The sequence below is a fragment of the Gadus morhua genome, chromosome 7 (assembly GCF_902167405.1).
Source record: "Gadus morhua chromosome 7, gadMor3.0, whole genome shotgun sequence".
Classification (NCBI taxonomy): domain Eukaryota; kingdom Metazoa; phylum Chordata; class Actinopteri; order Gadiformes; family Gadidae; genus Gadus; species Gadus morhua.
Genome location: NC_044054.1, coordinates 28,815,151 through 28,835,525, shown reverse-complemented (window position 1 = coordinate 28,835,525; position 20,375 = coordinate 28,815,151). Strand labels below are relative to the sequence as shown.

The 20,375-nt window shown below is 42.4% G+C and overlaps 2 protein-coding genes and 1 pseudogene across 2 annotated transcripts; all 3 read left to right on the top strand.

Annotated features, from left to right (window-relative positions):
* The first annotated feature begins 1,985 nt into the window (after positions 1-1,985).
* Positions 1,986-3,570, top strand: LOC115547480 (tripartite motif-containing protein 35). Its single transcript, XM_030361724.1, has one exon. It carries the CDS (start codon positions 2,091-2,093, stop codon positions 3,042-3,044), a length of 954 nt encoding a protein of 317 aa, XP_030217584.1. The 5' UTR covers positions 1,986-2,090; the 3' UTR covers positions 3,045-3,570.
* A 3,360-nt stretch (positions 3,571-6,930) lies between these two features.
* Positions 6,931-8,394, top strand: LOC115548006 (tripartite motif-containing protein 35-like; annotated as a pseudogene).
* A 7,737-nt stretch (positions 8,395-16,131) lies between these two features.
* LOC115548005 (tripartite motif-containing protein 35-like) lies at positions 16,132-17,438 on the top strand. The gene has a single exon (XM_030362565.1). The coding sequence runs from the start codon at positions 16,204-16,206 to the stop codon at positions 17,377-17,379; it is 1,176 nt and encodes a 391-aa protein (XP_030218425.1). The 5' UTR covers positions 16,132-16,203; the 3' UTR covers positions 17,380-17,438.
* The last annotated feature ends 2,937 nt before the right edge of the window (positions 17,439-20,375 follow it).

The window sequence follows — 20,375 nt, the reverse complement described above, 5'->3', positions numbered from 1 at the left end:
CGCTGGTGAGGCATTCCGTAGTGGTGATTCCTCTCTCCATCCAGTCATGGGCTCGTGCGTAGAGGTGGTTCCATTCATCTTTCCAGATGTTGGTCCTTGGTGTTTCTTTGGTTGTCTGGAGAGGTGGGACTGTCTGCAGGAAGCTGGCTCGGGATTTCAGTCGGGGTGGCGGTGCTGTGTGTCCGTGCAGGGGGTGTCTGGTATCGTTCTACTGGTAATTTCGCCATGGATGCAGGTACTGTTGATTAAACAAAGCTTTCAAGAGTCTTTTTCGACACGGTGGGCTCCCTCGTTCTGCTGTAGCCTAAATAGTGATGGTATCGATGAGAAGACACCAGCACCACGGTGGAACCGACACTTGTAGAGATTGATCCCGCTCTACCTCGGAATACAAGCGCTCCCGAGGTCATGACAATTAGACTCTTTGAGTTCAAACCAGGGGGAGTTCGAGTGATCTTGTGTAGCCCATGTTTGTGTACGGGAGTAACATGTAGGGAACATCGTATGTACACTCAAATTTTGGGGAGATTTCGAACGCCACTACAAAATGGCGAGCACCCTATATAGTGCACTATATCCGTGATAGGGAACGATTTCGAACAAAGCTTCTGGTCTCTTCTCACCCGCTCCTCCGATATGGACTCCCCCTGTCTGCACTGCAGCAGGCCACACAGTGTTAATGCATCAAGCTCGATCACAAGTTCACACAGCAGCGTTGGATGAGTTGGATTAATATGCTCAGTTCTGTATAATCGTCTCAAAGTTAAAAGACCAATTCTCAAAAGCATTCCGTCGTCCAGCTCCAAGGCACTGGTCTAATTTTAAACGGGCTTGAGTAGCACACCGTCTAGGCCTACTCATCACTTTATTTAGAAATGATCTGCGTTTTTTGATCTTAGATCTTTTTTTTTTTATGAAATGAAAAAGAATAATAATATAAGGACTTCTGCAAGATCTGCTCTCAGTTTGGTATAATTTGGAATAGTGTTTAAGCAGCCTTGAGTTGAACCCGAAGGGGGCGTTGTTTTTCGCCAATACGCACTTCCCCCTTTCTTTGACAGTTTTCATGGCAACTTACCAAACCAGACGAGGTTCAGATTGTTATATAGTAAATCTGAAATATAATAATATTTTCTCAAATAATTATAAATAATCACATTTAGGAACTACGGATATAGTGGCAATTTTCCGACTGTCGATCAGAGCCACTCCGTTCGTTCGGATAGTGACGAAACTGTCGCAGACTTCGCCACTCCAGAGAGGCGAGGTCACGCCTCTTCCGGTAGAGCTCATGGGACCTATGAGATCGAGAAATGTGAATGGGTGTCAATGGAGAGAAAATAATTATTTTCTGGTCCCGGTCTTTATATGCCCCGGATTACGCATATGTTGTTTGTGGATTTAAATGATAATTCTTCATGCAAAGAAAACTAAAAAAATTCGTGAAGAAGTTTGATAATTTTAGGTTTTATGTGAGGCCGCTTTGTGAACTACAGCTCTTCGCTGCTCTCGACGCATATGATATACGTCACCACAACCGCACTTGGAACTCGACACAGAGATGGCACATAGAGATGGCACATAACTAAAACTCTACACATGCCCCGACTTATAGTGGTTTTCACCTCTTTCTATGCTTTTATCGTCGCCTTGGAAAAAAAGTGGTGAAGTGGAGCAGAGAGATCGCCATCTCTGTGCCGAGTTCCAAGTGCGGGTGTGGTGACGTATATCATATGCGTCGAGAGCAGCGAAAAGCTGTAGTTCACAAAGCGGCCTCACATAAAACCTAAAATTATCAAACTTCTTCACGAAAAATTTAAGTTTTCTTTGCATGAAAGATTATCATTTAAATCCACAAACAACATATGTGTAATCCAGGGCATATAAAAACTGGGACCAGAAAATAATAATTTTCTCTCCATTGACACCCATTCATATCTTTCGATCTCATAGGTCCCATGAGCTCTACCGGAAGAGGCGCGACTTCGCCACTCTATAAGGTGAGGTGAAAGCAAAAGCGAGTTAACGAGAGAACGCAAGCCCTCATATACCTGTCTGATCAGTCGTTTTGGGTTCACTCTGTGTCTAGAATGGCGTACAAATCATGCCTAGTGGACGATCTGTCCTGTTCTGTTTGTTGTGACATCTTTAATGACCCTGTTATCCTATCGTGTAGTCACAGTTTCTGCAAGGGCTGTTTGCAGAGTTGGTGGATGCGAAACCAGGAACAGCAGTGTCCACTTTGCAAGAGGAGATCTTCAAAGACCGAACCACCCAGGAACATCGCTCTGAAGAACCTGTCGGAGGCCTTTCAGCGGGAGAACGCGGATCTCTGCGCTCTGCACGGTGAGAAACTCAAGCTCTTCTGTCTCGATGACCTGGAGACGGCGTGTGTCATCTGTCGACACTCTGAAAAACATGCTAACCACAGATTCCTTCCTGTGGATGAAGCTGCCCTGATCCACAGGGAAGAAATTCAGAAATTAATGAAACCCCAGAAGGAGAAGTTAAACGATTTCGTTGAGACCAAGAGAAAGTGTGAGGACATAGCAGCAGACATTAATGTCCAGACCGCGCACACCGAGAGACGGATTCAAAAGGAGTTTGAGAAGCTTCACCAGCTTCTCCAAGATGAAGAGAAGTCCATGATCACTGCGCTGAGAGGCGAAGAGCAGTTGAAAGGTCAGAAGATGAACAAGGAGATTGAGGTGTGGTCGAAGCAGATAGAAATCATTTCACACACAGTCACCGAGACTGAGCAGCAGCTGGGGGCTGGAGACATTTCCTTCCTGAAGAAGTTCAAGGCTACAAGAGAGAAAATAGCTCGGCCCCGACCCTCGCCAGCTCTACCCAAGGGAGCGCAGCTGGACGTGGAAAAACACCTGGGCAACCTGGCCTACGCAGTCTGGAAGAAGCTGGAGGAGAACGTCTCCTCCTTCCCTGTGATCCTGGACCCCAACACCGCTGGCCCCGATCTCCACCTGTCTGAGGACCTGACCAGCGTGAGACGTGGAGCGAGACAGCAGCTCCCTAAGAACAATTAGAGGCGGAAGTATGGCATGCTGGGATCTGAGTCCCTTGAATCAGGAACCCACACCCAGGCCTCCATCCTGGCCCAATTTTTATATGGGGGAAATTAGAAGAGAATCAACAACAAGCCTGCACCTTATGGCCTCACGCACAATGCCAACTCCAAGGCATAGATTTTAAAAAATATTAAAAAATAAAAGGTTTATTTTGTAGTATATCAGCCATTGTAGGCCTACTATAATTATATGATGTCTGTCTGTCTGTCTGTCTGTCTGTCTGTCTGTCTGTCTGTCTGTCTGTCTGTCTGTCTGTCTGTCTGTCTGTCTTAACAAATAATTAACACTTAGAAATTGACAAACATCATTATAACAAATGCAACATAATGTATTGCTAACTAAATTTAACAGGGTTATATGTTGTGTAAATGTATTACTAAATAAATTGAAAATGATTACGTGTGGTGTAAATGTATTACAAATTAAATTGAAAATGATTACGTGTGGTGTAAATGTATTACTAATTAAATTGAAAATGATTACGTGTGGTGTAAATGTATTACTAATTAAATTAAATGATTACGTGTGGTGTAAATGTATTACTAATTAAATTGATAATGATTACGTGTGGTGTAAATGTGTGACCTAACCAAGTAGCTTATGCTTATGCAACAATGTTGCCACCAAAGATTCTAGAGCGCTCCTTGGCTTGCCCATTTATCGTATTGCATCAAATGAAATAGTTTGTGCCGCACTGTTTTCAATTGAAATTACTGCTAATTGGGTTAAGCGATCATTACTCATGTTGGAACGATGTCTTTATCAACTTTAGCTTGCTGAACGATCTCTCCACAGAGGCAACTGTAATAGGCATTGTCAGGGATACTGTTAGATTTGGAAAACCAAATCAAGGTTCTCCTGTAGGAGGATATTTGCCTGTATCCAGAGCCTTTTCATGACCCCTAAGTAGACGGCTCGCTGGGTGAATTTCCTGAATGATATCCCTTGAGACATCATTGGTAGCCAGGGAATATCTTTTCACTGATTCCTCCAACTCAGCATTTGTCATGTGTTACATTTTAAAGATGAACTTAAACTTTTTTTCCAAAGACGACAACTCACTACCAGCCCCCGCTCCGTTTTTGGCAAAATTCTAGAATGGAATCTTATGAGATAGGCCGCCTACTCTTGCCTGTTAGTCCTCTAAAATGGTCAGAGATCATTTATGTATACAGGGTTTCCTAATTACGTAACATCGTGTTATATTTTCAATATATACAATTATGGATTATTACTAATTAAGTTGAACAGGGTGGGTTATATGCTGTGCAAATGTATTACTAAGTTTAACAGGGTTATATGCTGTGTAAATGTATTACTATTTAAATTGAACAGGATTACATGTGTAAATGTTTGACATAATCATATTATTATCAGTTAATAAATCGAAAAGGGTGATTTCTGGGGGAGCTTCAGAGGGAATTGGCAGGCCTGTTTGTCATTTTACTTTCGGTACTGTTGACAGGACTGAGAGAATAATAAAAAAAGAAAGTTAATAGGGGACAAATAATTTGGGTGAGTTTGCAAATGTGATCAAGTACAGCATACAGTGACATACAGCGGCCACCAAGGGGCAGCAAAACCTTTGTGATGAGAGCGTGTTGGTTCGAAGTCATCTCCCCAGAGAGCTTAACTGACCTGGGAAATTTCTGACTTGGTTAAAGTAATTTGCTCAGTTATGCATAGTCACCATAGACTAATTTTAAACGCATTAATACATACATGCTAAAAGGCTGAAAAAGTTCTGTTGTGATCTTTGATCTCTTATTTTTTTAATTACATTCGTAAATTAATAATATTTGGCCTTTTCAGGGCAAGGGTTTGTTGCCATGGTAGTACAGATGCTGTTCTCACCTTCCACTACTCCAATTGAGGAACTTTAAAACATGATCGGAGGAAGGATACGTTCCCTGGAGCTCCAGTCTCGAGTCTGACTCGGCCCAAACAATTTATTCAAAAAGGTAAAGAAAAAAATTAAATTTGGTTTTACTCTTTTTACTTTTCTATTCTTTACCATTTCATTTCATGAAGATTATATTGACTGTAGTGTTTTATGTTATGTTTCAATGTAGGTCAATGCCGACTTTGTCTTTAGCGTTGGCCGCTCTGAGGCAGTAGCCTACCCCATGGCTATTGTACGTCCTTGTGCATCTTGCTAAAACTGGTAATTTCGCCATGGATGCAGGTAGGCCAACTGTTGATCAAACAACAGTTGGTTCTGCTGTAGCCTAGTGATGGTATCGATGAGAAGACACCAGCACGGGGGCGGAACCGACACTTGGAGAGATTGATCCCGCTCTACCTCGGAATACAAGCGCTCCCGAGGTCATGACAATTAGACTCTTTGAGTTCAAACCAGGGGGAGTTCGAGTGATCTTGTGTAGCCCATGATTGTGTACGGGAGTAACATGTAGGGAACATCGCATGTACACTCAAATTTTGGGGAGATTTCGAACACCACTACAAAATGGCGAGCACCCTATATAGTGCACTATATCCGTGATAGGGAACGATTTCGAACAAAGCTTCTGGTCTCTTCTCACCCGCTCCTCCGATATGGACTCCCCCTGTCTGCACTGCAGCAGGCCACACAGTGTTAATGCATCAAGCTCGATCACAAGTTCACACAGCAGCGTTGAATGAGTTGGATTAATATGCTCAGTTCTGTATAATCGTCTCAAAGTTAAAAGACCAATTCTCAAAAGCATTCCGTCGTCCAGCTCCAAGGCACTGGTCTAATTTTAAACGGGCTTGAGTAGCACACCGTCTAGGCCTACTCATCACTTTATTTAGAAATGATCTGCGTTTTTTGATCTTAGATCTTTTTTTTTTTATGAAATGAAAAAGAATAATAATATAAGGACTTCTCCAAGATCTGCTCTCAGTTTGGTATAATTTGGAATAGTGTTTAAGCAGCCTTGAGTTGAACCCGAAGGGGGCGTTGTTTTTCGCCAATACGCACTTCCCCCTTTCTTTGACAGTTTTCATGGCAACTTACCAAACCAGACGAGGTTCAGATTGTTATGTAGTAAATCTGAAATATAATAATATTTTCTCAAATAATTATAAATAATCACATTTAGGAACTACGGATATAGTGGCAATTTTCCGACTGTCGATCAGAGCCACTCCGTTCGTTCCGGTAGAGCTCATGGGACCTATGAGATCGAGAAATATGAATGGGTGTCAATGGAGAGAAAATAATTATTTTCTGGTCCCGGTCTTTATATGCCCCGGATTACACATATGTTGTTTGTGGATTTAAATGATAATTCTTCATGCAAAGAAAACTAAAAGAATTCGTGAAGAAGTTTGATAATTTTAGGTTTTATGTGAGGCCGCTTTGTGAACTACAGCTCTTTGCTGCTCTCGACGCATATGATATACGTCACCACAACCGCACTTGGAACTCGACACAGAGATGGCACATAGAGATGGCACATAACTAAAACTCTACACATGCCCCGACTTATAGTGGTTTTCACCTCTTTCTATGCTTTTATCGTCGCCTTGAAAAAAAGTGGTGAAGTGGAGCAGAGAGATCGCCATCTCTGTGCCGAGTTCCAAGTGCGGGTGTGGTGACGTATATCATATGCGTCGAGAGCAGCGAAAAGCTGTAGTTCACAAAGCGGCCTCACATAAAACCTAAAATTATCAAACTTCTTCACGAAAAATTTAAGTTTTCTTTGCATGAAAGATTATCATTTAAATCCACAAACAACATATGTGTAATCCAGGGCATATAAAAACTGGGACCAGAAAATAATAATTTTCTCTCCATTGACACCCATTCATATCTTTCGATCTCATAGGTCCCATGAGCTCTACCGGAAGAGGCGCGACTTCGCCACTCTATAAGGTGAGGTGAAAGCAAAAGCGAGTTAACGAGAGAACGCAAGCCCTCATATACCTGTCTGATCAGTCGTTTTGGGTTCACTCTGTGTCTAGAATGGCGTACAAATCATGCCTAGTGGACGATCTGTCCTGTTCTGTTTGTTGTGACATCTTTAACGACCCTGTTATCCTATCGTGTAGTCACAGTTTCTGCAAGGGCTGTTTGCAGAGTTGGTGGATGCGAAACCAGGAACAGCAGTGTCCACTTTGCAAGAGGAGATCTTCAAAGACCGAACCACCCAGGAACATCGCTCTGAAGAACCTGTCGGAGGCCTTTCAGCGGGAGAACGCGGATCTCTGCGCTCTGCACGGTGAGAAACTGAAGCTCTTCTGTCTCGATGACCTGGAGACGGCGTGTGTCATCTGTCGACACTCTGAAAAACATGCTAACCACAGATTCCTTCCTGTGGATGAAGCTGCCCTGATCCACAGGGAAGAAATTCAGAAATTAATGAAACCCCAGAAGGAGAAGTTAAACGATTTCGTTGAGACCAAGAGAAAGTGTGAGGACATAGCAGCAGACATTAATGTCCAGACCGCGCACACCGAGAGACGGATTCAAAAGGAGTTTGAGAAGCTTCACCAGCTTTTCCAAGATGAAGAGAAGTCCATGATCACTGCGCTGAGAGGCGAAGAGCAGTTGAAAGGTCAGAAGATGAACAAGGAGATTGAGGTGTGGTCGAAGCAGATAGAAATCATTTCACACACAGTCACCGAGACTGAGCAGCAGCTGGGGGCTGGAGACATTTCCTTCCTGAAGAAGTTCAAGGCTACAAGAGAGAAAATAGCTCGGCCCCGACCCTCGCCAGCTCTACCCAAGGGAGCGCAGCTGGACCCCCAACACCGCTGGCCCCGATCTCCACCTGTCTGAGGACCTGACCAGCGTGAGACGTGGAGCGAGACAGCAGCTCCCTAAGAACAATCAGAGGCGGAAGTATGGCATGCTGGGATCTGAGTCCCTTGAATCAGGAACCCACACCCAGGCCTCCATCCTGGCCCAATTTTTATATGGGGGAAAGTAGAAGAGAATCAACAACAAGCCTGCACCTTATGGCCTCACGCACAATGCCAACTCCAAGGCATAGGTTTTAAGAAATATTAAAAGATAAAAGGTTTATTTTGTAGTATATCAGCCACTGTAGGCCTACTATAATTATATGATGTGTGTAGGCCTATATATATTTCTCTGTCTCTGTCTGTGTCTGTCTGTGTCTGTCTGTCTGTCTCTGTCGGTCTCTCATATTAACAAATAATTAACACTTAGAAATTGACAAACATTATCATTATAACAAATGAAACATAATGTATTGCTAACTAAATTTAACAGGGTTATATGTTGTGTAAATGTATTACTAATAAAATAGAAAATGATTGTGTGGTGTAAATGTATTACTAATTAAATTGAAAATGATTACGTGTGGTGTAAATGTATTACTTATTAAATTGATAATGATTACGTGTGGTGTAAATGTGTGACATAACCAATTAGCTTATGCCTATGCAACAATGTTGCCACCAAAGATTCTAGAGCGCTCCTTAGCTTGCCCCTTTATCGAGTATTGCAACAAATGAAATAGTTTGTGCCGCACTGTTTTCAAATGAAATTCCTGCTAATTGGGTTAAGCGATCATTACTCATGTTGGAACGATGTCTTTATCAACTTTAGCTTGCTGAACGATCTCTCCAGAGAGGCAACTGTCATAGGCATTGTCAGGAAAACTCTAAGGGATACTGTTAGATTTGGAAAACCAAATCAAGGTTCTCCTGTAGGAGGATATTTAATAGCCTGTATGCAGAGCCTTTTCATGACCCCATAAGTAGACGGCTCGCTGGGTGAATTTCCTGAATGAAATCCTTTGAGACATCATTGGTAGCCAGGGAATATCTTTTCACTGATTCCTTCAACTCAGCTTTTGTCATGTGTTCCATTTTAAAGATGAACTTAAACTTTTCTCCAAAGACGACAACTCACTACCAGCCACATGTGAGTTCAGATTTTAATGTCAGAATTCCGACGTTAATCTCAGAATACTGAGTTTAAAATCAGATTTCTGAGATTAAAGTCAGCATAAATATAGTACTGATTTTAAACTCAGAATTCTGATTTAAACTCTGAAAAATAATCATATGGCCCTAATCCTCTTCTGTACGTACAGGTTTCACTAAAAATATAATAGTAATAACACTAATTATTTGGATACTTTCCTCAAACACCATGTGTTGATCCTGAAGGGCGCGCACCAACGCTGCTCGTTCATGTGTGAAATCGATCTATCTAAATCTCAATAACAGCCAACAAAGTCTTATCACGGTCATGACATTTGAAGACCGCGCAGATCGGTACTAGCTCCCGCATCCCGGTTGGCATTAATAATCGTTTACTTTAACGGCACCGACAATCCAAAATCCCACGGGAAACTAGATGGAAAAAGTTTGTAGTTCAAAACGTGACGCAGCTTTTACTTCTTTGCCATGCACCTACAGAGTTTGTTATGCATTAACATTCAAAAACGTTATTTCCCATAGATATTTGACGGAGGGAACCGGGAGCCTAGGAGTTGGGACTTATTCTTCAGAGGTCTATTACAGACGCCCTGATGTCCAAAGAAATATATCCATTCAGACTTGTTCTTTGACATTTTGCAGGATTACAACTCACCAACGTTAAGAGGTTCACAGATTGCTTAATGCCGATGTATGACTAAATGAAAATTAAATGATTATATAAATAAATTTAGGAACTGCAATAAAGTGGCCATTTGTTATGGGAAAGTAGAGCGAGGGGAGAAGAAAGTTTAGCGAAAGCGAAGCAATACTATAATCAACAACCTTAACACGAGGAGGGGCCAGTGACAAGGTACCCACTTCCGGCTGTGACAGCTCTCTTGTCAGCTCCTTGACTGTTTCTTCCAATTGCTGTATGCGTACAGCAACTCCAGTGCACCTGTATGAGATGAGAAAAAGAATTAAAACATCTGACCCAGATTTTGGCTGTGACTTGCATATTGGAAGTAGTTATGGAAGTAGTTTGGAACTCTAAAGAAATTGCTTTTTATGGCTCAATATTGCTTCTAAAATTTGCTTTTTATAGCTCAATATTCACCTTTACATTCAATTAAGTAAGATATAAAATGCAACATTTGTACTTGTGATGAAGCTTTTCACATTGTGGTATTGGTCAAATGCTGGGACATAAATAAGACTAAACATTTTGTGGCCGAGTTCTGAAAAGTTCACCTACCTCCTCGGTATAACCTACTAAGAGCCCATTCTATGATTAAACCATAGGTAGTACATCCTGTCAGCTAGGTGGTTTAAGAACAGTATGGGGTACTAGTAGGCCAATATTTCAGAACACTAACAAACACACTGACAACCTGGTTTAGGATCAGAACCGTAATCATGTTCTGTCATCACCACCGAAGCTGCGATCTCCTCCATCGGCTCTTCACACGGCAGCAGTTGCTCCAGAGGAAGGGCTGGGTGAACGTCATGGCCTAAGCGAGTTGATCATCATCATCGCCTTTTACCCCTACTGGGGCTTAGGCCGTCAACAAGGGTTCTCCAAGCATCCCGGTCCTGCGATAACTTCTCCAGCTGTCCCCACGTGTAGCCCATCCGCTTGGTGTCTGCCTCCACCTCTCTGCGCCAGGAACTTCTTGGTCGTCCTCTCTTCCTTTTTCCTTGGGGGTTCCACTTCAAAGATTGCCTTGTTACATTTGAGGCGGGTTTGCGGAGAGTATGTCCTATCCATCTCCAACGTCTTTTGATGATCTCTTCCTCAGCAGGTCGCTGGTTGGTTCTTTGCCACAGATCTTTGTTACTGATGGTGTCGGGCCAGTGGATACGGAGTATTTGTCTAAGGCAGTTATTGATGAAGGTTTGGATTTTGTTTATGGTGCGCACAGTGGTTCTCCATGTTTCGACTCCGTACAGCAGAACTGACTTTACATTGGTGTTGAAGATCCGGATCTTTGTTGTGATGGCCAGGTCCCTTGAACTCCAGATGTTCTTAAGTTGGATGAATGCCCCCTCTAGCCTTGCCAGTCCTAACGCGTACATCGGCATCAGTTCCGCCCTGTTTGTCAACAATGCTGCCTAGGTAGGTGAACTCTTCTACCTCCTCAAGTGCTTCACCTTCCAGATTGATGGGCGAAGTATCGGCAGCATTCACCCTTAAAATCTTGCTCTTCCCCCTGTGGATGCTTAAACCGAGGCGAGCTGAGTTGGTTGCGATGGTGTTGGTCTTATCCTGCATCTGCTGTTGGGTATGGGAGAGAAGGGCCAGGTCATCTGCAAAATCAAGGTCGTCTAGCTGTGTCCACATCATCCACTGTATGCCATTTCTCTTATCTTCTGTGGATTGCTTCATTACCCAATCTATCGCCAGAAGGAAGAGAAATGGTGACATCAGGCATCCCTGCCTTACTCCTGTGTGTACTTGGAAGGCGTCCGTGAGTTGCCCTCTGTGGATCACCCTGCAGACCATCCCTCCGTAGGACTTTTGAATGATGTTGGTGAGCTTCTCTGGAACTCCATGATGTCTGAGCAGCTTCCAGAGTGTTTTTCTATCAAAGCTGTCAAAGGCCTTCTCATAATCAATAAAGTTCACATACAGAGGTGAGTTCCACTCCAGTGACTGCTCTAGGATGATGCGCAGGGTTGCAATCTGATCTATACATGATCTATCCTTGCGGAAGCCAGCCTGTTGGTCTCTGAGCTGGAGATCAACAGCATCTATCATCCTGTCCAATATGATTCTGTAGAAAATTGTACTTGTGATGGATAGCAGTGTAACACCTCTGTAGTTTGCAAATTTACTTAAGTCACCTTTCTTCGGTATCTTGGTGAGGTGTCCCTCCTTCCGTTCCGTTGGGATGTACTCCACTTCCCAGATCTTCTAGAAGAGAGGTTGTAGGATCTCTTCCATGGTCTGCGAGTCGGCTTTCATTGCCTCTGCTGGGATACCATCGGGACCTGGGGTCTTGTTGTTCCTAAGCTTCTTTATGGCCTCGCGGATCTCTTCCTTTGTGGGTGCATTACAGTTTATTGGTAGATCTTTGTCTGCTTGTTGGATGTCTGGTGGGTCCTTTGGGGTTGGTCTGTTGAGCAGCTCCTCAAAATATTCCTTCCATCTTCTTTTCTGTCCTTCCTCTCCAGGGATAGGCTTCCCCTCCTTATCTTTTACAGGTCTTTCTGATTTACTAAACTTTCCTGCAAGCTTTTTGGTGGTGGCATACAGGTCTCTCCAGTTTCTGTGCTTGACTGCCTCTTCTGCCTCTCTAGCTAGGGTGTCTATGAATTTTTTCTTGTCGGTTTTGATACTTTTCTTTACTCTCTTGTTTGCATCCGAATACTCTTTTTGTGCTCTTGCTTTTTCTGCCCTGGTGCGGCTGTTATTCATTGCTGCCTTCTTTCTTTTCCTCTCCTCAACCTTTGCCGGTGACTCTGTTAATATCCACTCTTTGTTGTGATATTTCCGTGGTCCAAGTGTTTCCTTACATGTTGTGATCAGTGCTTCTTTCACCGCCTTCCATGTTTCATCGATGTTTGTGTCTTTTTCGGTCAGTTCTTGTGATGCTTGAAACCTATTCTTCAGTGTGAGCTTGAATTCTTCCCTCTTCAATGGGTCCTGTAGAGGTGCTGTGTTGATTGTCTGTCTCTGATTCCTATCCCCGGTCCAGTTTCTCTTAAGCTTCAGTTTCATCTTTGCAATCAGCAAATGGTGGTCCGATGCGACATCCGCTCTTCTGACACATACATCTTGGAGGGACCTTCGGAACTTCTTTGTCATGCATTCATGGTCTATCTGATTCTCAGTGGAGAGGTCAGGTGAGATCCAAGTGGCTTTGTGTATCCGTTTGTGCGGAAAGACACTTCCTCCTATGACCAAGCTGTTGGTGGCACATAGGTCAGCAAATCTCTCTCCGTTTTCATTCATCTCTCCTATACCATGTTTTCCCATGATCTCCTCGTATCCCTTGTTATCACTTCCAATTTTTGCATTGAAGTCTCCCATGGCGATGTTGATGTCTCTTGCAGGATAATTCTGGATTATGGCTTGTAGTCTGTTGTAGAACTGCTCCTTGTCTTCCTCTTCACTGTCGTTGGTAGGGGCGTAGCATTGGATGATGTTGATGCTTATTCTCTCCTTATCGGTTTTGAAGGAAGCTGTTATTGTTCTAGGGCCATGTGCCTCTCATCCTGTGAGTGCCCTCTGTGCAGATTTGGACAGCATCAAACCCACTCCCTGCGTATGGTGTGCAGAGACATCTTCATGGCCCGAGTACAACAGCAGCTCTCCTGTGGTGAGCCTCCTCTGTCCGGATCCGGTCCATCTTGCTTCACTGATTCCAAGAATGGCAAGGTTGTGCTTCCTCATTTCAGCAGCCACTTGTGCGGTCTTCCCAGCTTCGTACATTGTTCTAACGTTCCATGTTCCGAATGTGGTGATAGCCCTTGTTGATAGGATGGTCTTCGGCACGGCAGCTTCCAAGCGGCTTTCACCACCGCGCGTCATACCTCTTCCAGAAGGAGATCCATCTTCTCTCAAGGCCGAGGTGTCTGGTTTTTCCCTTGTTAACGTTTCTGTAACAGGATACTTTTTTTGGGGTGGAGTTGTTGACCCCACGCCCAACCCCCAACCTGGAGGGCCAGGTGTTGCTTTTAGTCTGTCCCCTCCTCTTTGACCTGTCCGGCTTGGTAAAACCTGCCAGGGGTATAAAAAAAAACCGCGGCCGGCATAGCTCTCAGAATCATGGAAGCACACAAGCTGCCCCACCACGGCAAGGTAGCAACACTTGGAGCAGTCCCCAGTTGTTCCACTGGAAACGGGAGGGTACAGACCCGATTTTCAGTCGCTTGATATGAACCCGGTTGATTGCTATCCTGCTCGCTGTAGCGTTAGTGTAGTCTGTTTCACTAAATGCCGGCTACAAACAAACGTGCCACCTTGTTTTATTTTAAAGTTTGGACCTTTATCACGGTGAACCGCTTGAATCCACTTCTTCCTTAGACACAATTCACTCGGCAATCAATGAAAACTTAAGTAGCGTTGTTTGTTAGATGTACAAAGTGGAACAGAGCAGTGACGCCTATGTTTCAGCCATTGTTGAACTGCGCCGGAAGTGTTCATGCACAACGGAGACAAATCCCGCCAATGGAACCCGGAAGCGTGATTATCCCCCATTCGAAATGTTTACACAGCGTTTTTCCTGTACCTCACCATACCATTGACAGTAGCCACGGCAGAGGGGTCATTTTCCAAGCTCAAATTGATAAAGACTTCCCTAAGGAGCGCCATGGCACAGTAGCGATTGAGTGCATTGGCCATACTCTCCATCGAGAATGAAAGAGCAAGAAAATTGGATTTCACCTATTATCAACGAGTTCGCTGAACAGAAGGCATGCAGAGTTAAATTCTGAACGGGTAAGAGCAGTTGTTATTTTATGATTGGTTATGGCCGCTGTGCCATGTAGGAGTATGTTACCATTGGCCATTTTGATTAGGCCATAGTTGTGCTGTTTGGGAAATGTAGTTGTGTGGTCAGCTGAATGGAATATTTATGTTTTGTTTTTTTGATAGTAGGCAGTGTGTTGCAAATACAGTGTACGTGGTCCTAATGATGTTTCCGCGATTTTGACGTGTGATCTAGGGATGCTAAGTCTCTGTCCATGGTTCTGATGATGATTTTGCGTTCTCGTTGTGGCGGCTGTTGGCTTAGACCCTATGGTGGAGTGGATGCATTCGCGCACGCGCTTGTGTGTGTGTGCGTGTGTGTAACGATTATTTTTTAACGATTAATCTAGCGATTATTTTTTTGATGCATTGATTAATCTAACGATTAATTTTTTCAGTCCGATTAGATTTCGCTTCGATTATCGATTATCTCCCTATTAATTGACTATAATAGCAATTTATACATGTTGATTTACAGGTGATCATCGAAAATAGTACCCAGATATTTATAAGATGCAACTATTTCCACACTTTCCTTATGTATGATACACTCTTTGGCTGTATTTCTGTTCCGTCTAACATCAATGATCAGTTCCTTGGTTTTAGATACATTTAAGTCCAAGAGATTCTGAGCCTTGGAGAAGGGACAGTAACGCGGTATCGTCAGAAAATTTGACCAAATAGCTGCTGCCCTCCTGACTGCTCCTGCATCCGTCAGTATACAGAATAAAGAGTAACGGCGAAAGGACACACCCTTGTGGCGAGCCTGTGGAGATAATTAAAGAATCTGAGAAACTACCATTTACCGTCACTCTCTGCACTCTGTCAGTCAAGAAGTCCAAAATCCATAACACAATCTGATGAGGTAATTTAAAATCATATAGCAACCTTTCTATTAAAAGATGTGGCTGCATCGTGTTGAATGCCGATGAAAAGTCTGCGAACAAGAGCCTGACATGGGCTTGTGGCTTTTCTAAATGTTTGTACAAGTTACTGAGTATTAAAAGCTTTGCGTCCTCAACACCTCTCCCTGATTGGTAAGCAAATTGAAGTGGATCAAGTTTTTCATCCACAATAGATAAAACAAGGTTTTCAAAATTTTCCCTAAGATTTTCATTATTAATGATGGTAGCGCAACTGGTCTAAAATCATTAAATTGACTTGGATTAGTGAATGAATTATGATATGTTACACCCACTACATAGGGACCATTCTGACTTGGTTAGAATAATATGCTTAAATTTAAATTTAGGGCCACTGCACGTTATTGCTGTTGAACCTGTTGCTCTTCGCCAATACGCACTCCCCCTTTTCTTTGAGAGTTTTCATGATGGCCATTTACCAGACAAGGTACAGACTGGTATTTAGTCAATTTACAAGGCTAATAATGAAGAAATATAATAAAGTTTAAAAATAATTATAAACAAATTGATTTAGGAACTGAGGAGATAGTGGCCATTTTCAGACTGTGGATCAGAGCCACTCCGTTCTGATAGTGAGGGAAAAATGTCACAGTGATTCTTGATGTAAATTATTTTTGTCTATCCTATTTCTGATGACATTAGGACATTGGACATCACCATAAAATGTTTTATGATTTTGTAGATAAGTTAAAGATTACAAACATGGCCACTTTGCCATTTCAGCTAAAGCCAAGACAGACCAAAGGTTTACCTGCGTTTCAAAGCGAGATAACGAGTGAATGCCACGACTCACATAGCCTACCTGTGTGACCTGTCGGTTTGGATTCACTCTGTGACAACAATGGCGGACGCATCATCCCGAGTTGACGATCTGTCCTGTTCTGTTTGCTGTGACATCTTTAAAGACCCTGTTATCCTATCGTGTAGTCACAGTTTCTGCAAGGGTTGTCTGCAGAGTTGGTGGACGCAAAACCAGGAACAGCAGTGTCCACTTTGCAAGAGGAGATCTTCAAGGACCGATCCACCCAGGAACATTGCCCTGAAGAACCTGTCGGAGGCCTTCCAGCGGGGGAACGTGGATCTCTGCGCTCTGCACGGTGAGAAACTCAAGCTCTTCTGTCTCGATGACCTGGAGACGGCGTGTCTCATCTGTCGACACTCTGAAAAACACGCCAACCACAGATTCCTTCCTGTCGATGAAGCTGCCGCGATCCACAGGGAAGAAATTCAGAAATTATTGAAACCCCAGAAGGAGAAGTTAAACGACTTTGTTGAGACCAAGAGAAAGTGTGAGGACATAGCAGCAGACATTAATGTCCAGACCGCGCACACCGAGAGACAGATTCAAAAGGAGTTTGAGAAGCTTCACCAGCTTCTCCAAGATGAAGAGAAGTCCAGGATCACTACGCTGAGAGACGAAGAGCAGTTGAAAGGTCAGAAGATGAAGAAGGAGATCGAGGAGCTGTCAAAGCAGATAGAAACCATTTCACACACAGTCACCGAGACGGAGCAGCAGCTGGTGGCTGGAGACATTTCCTTCCTGAAGAAGTTCAAGGCTACAAGAGGGAAAGTAGCTCAGCGCCGACCTTCACCAGCTCTACCCAAGGGAGCGCAGCTGGACGTGGGCAAACACCTGGGCAACCTGGCCTACGCAGTCTGTAAGAAGCTGGAGGAGAACGTCTCCTACTCTCCTGTGATCCTGGACCCCAACACCGCTGGCCCCGATCTCCACCTGTCTGAGGACCTGACCAGCGTGAGACGTGGAGCGAGACAGCAGCTCCCTAAGAACAATCAGAGGCGGAAGTATGGTGTGCTGGGATCTGAGTCCCTTGAATCAGGAACCCACGGAAGGTATGGAGGCCTGACATGGCGAGAGACACAACAGCTCCCTGAGAACCCCCTTGAATCAGGAACCTACACCAGGCCTCCATCTTGGGGGAGAGGCTTCCATTTTGAGAGGAGGCCTCGATTTTGGGAGGAGCCTTTATCCTGGAAGGACCCAGGCCTCCATGATTAAAAAATAAAAGGTTTATTTTTTAGTATATCAGCCACTGTAGGCCTACTATAATTATAATTAATTATATGATGTGTGTAGGCCTACACATATATATATATGTGTGTATATATATATATGTGTATATATATATATGTGTGTGTGTGTGTGTGTGTGTGTGTGTATATATATGTATGTATATATGTATGTATGTATGTATGTATGTATGTATGTATGTATGTATGTATGTATGTATGTATGTATGTATGTATGTATGTATATATGTATATATATATGCATATATATGTATATATATATATATATATATATGTATGTATATATATATATATATGTGTGTGTGTATGTGTGTGTGTATGTATATGTGTGTGTGTATGTATGTATGTATGTATGTATGTATGTATGTATGTATGTATGTATGTATGTATGTATGTATGTATGTATGTATGTATGTATGTATGTATGTATGTATGTATGTATGCATGCATGTATGTATGTATGTATGTATGTATGTATGTATGTATGTATGTGTGTGTGTGTGTGTGTGTGTGTGTATATATATATATATATAAACGCGTTATTAACGACGTTAACGCAAACCAAATTTAACGGCGTTAAATTTTTTAACGCGCGATTAACGCAATTATTTTATACAAAAAAAACAAAACTTTTTTTTTTTTTTTTTTTCTTTGGCTCAAAACAAAGAAGCAGTAGCCTGACTGCTATGTTCAATTGACATTTGTTCACAGCAGTCGTTTAATTGCACTATAGGCTCTTTTTTTGTATCGTCCTGTTTTGATCAGTGTATATGCCAATGTTGTTATCAATAAAAAATCATTTGCACAAGGCAAGCCGATGCACTTCACCATGTTGATAAGAGAATTAAAATGAGAAGAATTATGGGACAAAAAAATAAAGGGATATTTAGCATAGAAAAAGAATTTGCGATTAATCGCGATTAATTAGAGTTAACTATGACATTAATGCGATTAATCACGATTAAATATTTTAATCGCTTGACAGCTCTAATATATATATATATATATATATATATATATATATATATATATATGTGTGTATATATATATGTCATATTAACAATAGTAACAAATAATGATAGTGATGATAGAGCTATGATGTTTGACAATTAATCTACACAGTAAATTAAGAAACGGGAAAAGTAAAGTAATAAGTAGTGAAGTTACTTTCTAAATGCAGTAACTAAGTAATCTCATTACAATTTACAGAAGTAACTATTAATAATTAACAAATTACTTATTTTGAGTAACTACCCCAACACTGCCTGTATCCAGAGCCTTTTTATGAGACCTAATTAGACGGCTCGCTGGGTGAATTTCCTGAATGATATCCCTTGAGACATCATTGGTAGACAGAGAATATCTTTTCACTGATTCCTCCAACTCGGCTTTTGTCATGTGTTACATTTTAAAGATGAACTTAAACTTTTTTTCCAAAGACGACAACTCACTACCAGCCCCCGCCCCGTTTTTGGCAAAATTCTAGGATGGAATCTTATGAGATAGGGCGCCTACTCTTGCCTGTTAGTCCTCAAAAATGGTCAGAGCTCATTTATGTATACATGGTTTCCTAATTACGTAACATCGTGTTATATTTTCAATATATACAATTATGGATTATTACTAATTAAGTTGAACAGGGTGGGTTATATGCTGTGCAAATGTATTACTAACTAAGTTTAACAGGGTTATATGCTGTGTAAATGTATTACTATTTAAATTGAACAGGATTACATGTTGTGTAAATGTGTGACATAATCGTATTATTATTATCAGTTAATAAATCGAAAAGGGTGATTTCTGGGGGAATTGGCAGGCCTGATTGTCTTTTTATGTTCGGTACTGTTGACAGGACTGAGAGAATAATAAAAAAAGAAAGTTAATAGGGGACAAAGAATTTGGGTGAGTTTGCAAATGTGATCAAGTACAGCCTACAGTGACATACAGCGGCCACCAAGGGGCAGCAAAACCTTTGTGATGAGAGCGTGTTGGTTCGAAGTCATCTCCCCAGAGAGCTAAACTGACCTGGGAGATTTCTGACTTGGTTAAAGTAATTTGCTCAGTTATGCATAGTCACCATAGACTAATTTTAAACGGCATTAATACATACATGCTAAAAGGCTGAAAAAGTTCTGTTGTGATCTTTGATCTCTTAATTTTTTAATTACATTCGTAAATTAATAATATTTGGCCTTTTCAGGGCAAGGGTTTGTTGCCATGGTAGTACATATGCTGTTCTCACCTTCCACTACTCCAATTGTGGAACTTTAAAACATGATCGGATGAAGGATACGTTCCCTGGAAAACCAGTCTCGAGTCTGACTCGGCCCAAACAATTTATTCAAAAAGGTAAAGAAAAAATTTAAATTTGCTTTTACTCTTTTTACTTTTCTATTCTTTACCATTTCATTTCATAAAGATTATATTGACTGTAGTGTTTTATGTTATGTTTCAATGTAGGTCAATGCCGACTTTGTCTTTAGCGTTGGCCACTCTGAGGCAGTAGCCTACCATGTTCCCATGGCTACTGTACGTCCTTGTGCATCTTGCCAAAACTGGTCATTTCGCCATGGATGCAGGTAGGCCAACTGTTGATCAAACAACAGTTGGTTCTGCTGTAGCCTAGTGATGGTATCGATGAGAAGACACCAGCACGGGGGCGGAACCGACGCCTAGAGAGAGAGATTGACCCCGCTCTTCGTCGGAATTCAAGCGCTACCAAGGTCATGACATGTAGACGCTTTGAGTTCAAACCGGGGGGAGTTCGATTGATCTTGTGTAGCCCTGTAGCCATGGGCACAGCTAGTGACTGCGTTGGTGGCTGAACGTTTGGAGAAAGGCAATGGGTATCAACAAAATGGATGAGGGAGGCCTACATGACCTCGCCCATCACTATAGTGGTGGACAGAGCACGTGGACAAACTGATACCAGTTAAACACTTCTTTGGTGGTCGTGCTCATAGC

Bases quoted from the DNA above. Each gene is read 5' to 3' on its own strand.
- LOC115547480 (XM_030361724.1), top strand. From the start codon at position 2,091: ATGGCGTACAAATCATGCCTAGTGGACGATCTGTCCTGTTCTGTTTGT.
- LOC115548005 (XM_030362565.1), top strand. From the start codon at position 16,204: ATGGCGGACGCATCATCCCGAGTTGACGATCTGTCCTGTTCTGTTTGC.